Source organism: Guillardia theta (assembly GCF_000315625.1).
Source record: "Guillardia theta CCMP2712 unplaced genomic scaffold GUITHscaffold_53, whole genome shotgun sequence".
Classification (NCBI taxonomy): domain Eukaryota; class Cryptophyceae; order Pyrenomonadales; family Geminigeraceae; genus Guillardia; species Guillardia theta.
Genome location: NW_005434621.1, coordinates 309,583 through 312,250, shown reverse-complemented (window position 1 = coordinate 312,250; position 2,668 = coordinate 309,583). Strand labels below are relative to the sequence as shown.

Below are 2,668 nucleotides of genomic sequence, written 5' to 3'. Positions count from 1 at the left end.
GTCAGGGGATTTCACCATCCCCATCCCTTGCCGCCTTTCGCTCACTCACGATCCTCCCATCCTCGTTCAGTCATCGTCATCGTCATCCTCCTCCTCCTCCTCCTTCCCCCCCCCCCCCCCCCCCCTTCCTCTTCTCTCCTACACGTCTCCTCCTCGTCCCATCGTCCCTGGCGTCTTTCCGGTGCTCACTCTCCACTCTCAGGCACAGAGGGGAGACTCGTGGGCTCGGAGGCATCTTCTTCGACGACCTCAACGACCGCGCCCCTGAGAAGATCTTCGAGTTCTGCAAGGTCCGTGCACTCCTCCCTCCCTCCCTCCATTTGCTTCCTCTCTCCTCCACTCCCTCACTCCTTCATCCCCCCTCCCTCGCTTCTTCCTCTCTCCCTCCCCCGCCACCTCCTCACACTCTCACTTCAGGATGCCGTTATGAGCGTGCCGGACGCCTACCTCCCCATCATTGAGAAGCACAAGAACGATGCCTTCACCGCCGAGGAGAAGGAATGGCAGCAGCTTAGACGTGAGATCTCTCCTCCTCCTCCTCCTCCCTGTCAATTTCTTATCATCCTCCTCAGGCGGAAGGTACGCCGAGTTCAACCTTGTCTACGATCGCGGAACCATCTTTGGCCTCAAGACCGGTGGGTTACATCACATCTCCTCCTCCTCCTCCTCCTCCTCCTCCTCCTCCTCCCTCACTATTGTTACCAAAGCTCCTCCTACATCTGCTACACTTCCTACCCCTCCTCCTCGTCTCACCTTAGCTCGACAGGAGGCCGCACTGAGTCTATCCTGATGTCTCTTCCCGAGACGGCTCGGTGGGAGTACTGCCATCAGCCGGCCGCTGGCTCCCCCGAGGCCATCATCATGGACGTCTTCAAGAACCCCAGCAAGTACAACTTTGCGGCCTAAGACAGCAGCGAAACACTCTCTGCTCTTGTACTTTTACTGAAATAAACCCAATCACATGCAACTTGTATCGGCGCAACAGATCTCCGCCTCATCCCCCCGCAACCTCTTCCTCCTTTCCTCATCCACATTGCCCCCCCCACCTGCCTCTTCTTCTCACCCCTCTCGTATGCCCCCTCCTCGTACCCCCTCGTCCTCCTTCCTCCTCCTCTCCCTCGTTTCTGAGCGTCCTCACTTTCCCCGCCTCCTCAGTTTAAGTCTCCTTCTTCTTCTTGCACAGATAGACATGTCGAGTGAACCCAGCTGTCATCCCCTCCGGAGTACCTGAGGGTCAAAATACTTCACCAAAGGACATCAACCCTTCCCTCCTTCTCCAACCATCCTCCTCCTACCCTTCCTCTCATCTTCTTCTTGCCGACCGTCCATCCTCTACACTCCCCTCCTCCCCTCTGCCTCGTCTCCTCCTCTCCTCCTCCCTCCCCTTCACTCTTCACGTCATCTCACCCAAGTCTTCCACCAGGAATCCAGCAGCTTCACACAGCAAGTGAGTGGGAGAGCACAGGAGGGTCGAGGAGGAAAACTCACAGGGAAGGGTCTCGTTGACGAAGAGGTTCGGGCGGATGCGAATGCTATTATATATCGCTTCGATCTTGGCAGAGCGAACAGTCAGAACGAAAACAACAAGATGTAGCGAAAAAGCAAAACAGGAGACAGCTCAAAACACAACAGAGAACAGGTCAGATGACAAGGACACCACAAGAAGGCCCAAAAACGTCAAGTCAAAACTCAAACATCTTCGCACCTCAGCCGAAACTTTCCTCTTGTTGTGGTATGACCTGCCGGTACACACAGGCGCATGTCAGCATGGCGGGGACATGAAGCTCCTTCTACCTCCACGGCTGAGGCTCCAGGATCAGAATCCCGTCATCCTACCAAGGAGCTGTGAGCTAACTAGAACAGGAAGGAGACGGAAAGACCTGCAGGAGGTCGAAACACTTGCGAAACATCTTTTTGATCCCTTCATCGCCGTGAACAAGGTGGACCCACTGATTGTGTAGAGAGACGGCCATCAGAAGAGAGCGGCAGGAGGCAGGAGCAGGAGCAGCGGGGAGAGCAGGAGGAGAAGTGGGAGGACAACCGGGGCATGAAGATAAAGAGGATGAAGTGGTGGTGGTGGTGGAGGAGGAGGAGGAGGAGGAGGAAAGAATCTTCTTCCTTACTTTTGTCACGCTGAAGCAAGTGATGACGTCATACCTGCGAGCCTGTGAGGATGTGACTGGCAAGACAGGACAACAACCTGACGTCTCTGAAATGATCGTTGGTAATGAAATCTTCATGTTGGAAGTACACCTGGACAAGAGCATGAAGGAAGGAGGAAAGAAGGAAGGAAGGAAAGCAGGCAGGCAGGCAGGCAGGCAGGCAGGCAGCTGGAATGGGAGGGAAATGGGGGCAGAGTGAGAGAAGGAGGAGAGGAAGTGAAAGATGCGTATGAGCACACGAGATGTGTTCCTACCGGACACTTGCTCCTCCCTTCCTTCTCGAAATCTTTTCCATCAGCATGTCAGGATGCAGCCAGGAGCTTGTCACAGTTCTCTTACCCCACTTGATGTTCTTCTTCACCCTCTTCGCCTGTTGTGCTCGACAAATGAGTTCGAAATCTCTCAGGCGCGTCACTCGCTGACCTGCTGGACCAGAGCAGCGTCGCAGTCGATCCCAATCATGCTCTTGCACTGCAACACAAAATCACCCTAACCCCTCCCTCCCC

The 2,668-nt window shown here is 55.1% G+C and overlaps 2 protein-coding genes across 2 annotated transcripts in view; one reads left to right on the top strand and one right to left on the bottom strand.

Annotated features, from left to right (window-relative positions):
* Positions 1 to 906, top strand: part of GUITHDRAFT_88140 (hypothetical protein) — a gene marked incomplete at its 3' end in the record, with an annotated part of 2,246 nt that extends 1,340 nt beyond the window's left edge. The window contains exons 8-11 of the mRNA XM_005829286.1: positions 203 to 290; positions 418 to 517; positions 573 to 635; positions 767 to 906. Of these exons, the coding sequence (XP_005829343.1) occupies positions 203 to 290; positions 418 to 517; positions 573 to 635; positions 767 to 906 (391 nt within the window). The remainder of the gene's footprint in view (positions 1 to 202; positions 291 to 417; positions 518 to 572; positions 636 to 766) is intronic.
* A 487-nt stretch (positions 907 to 1,393) lies between these two features.
* Positions 1,394 to 2,668, bottom strand: part of GUITHDRAFT_141309 (hypothetical protein) — a gene marked incomplete at both ends in the record, with an annotated part of 3,002 nt that continues 1,727 nt past the window's right edge. Inside the window, 10 exons of the mRNA XM_005829285.1 lie at positions 1,394 to 1,434; positions 1,489 to 1,552; positions 1,706 to 1,739; positions 1,795 to 1,832; positions 1,881 to 1,949; positions 2,124 to 2,157; positions 2,201 to 2,253; positions 2,417 to 2,448; positions 2,502 to 2,532; positions 2,586 to 2,633. Coding sequence (XP_005829342.1) covers positions 1,394 to 1,434; positions 1,489 to 1,552; positions 1,706 to 1,739; positions 1,795 to 1,832; positions 1,881 to 1,949; positions 2,124 to 2,157; positions 2,201 to 2,253; positions 2,417 to 2,448; positions 2,502 to 2,532; positions 2,586 to 2,633 — 444 coding nt within the window. The remainder of the gene's footprint in view (positions 1,435 to 1,488; positions 1,553 to 1,705; positions 1,740 to 1,794; positions 1,833 to 1,880; positions 1,950 to 2,123; positions 2,158 to 2,200; positions 2,254 to 2,416; positions 2,449 to 2,501; positions 2,533 to 2,585; positions 2,634 to 2,668) is intronic.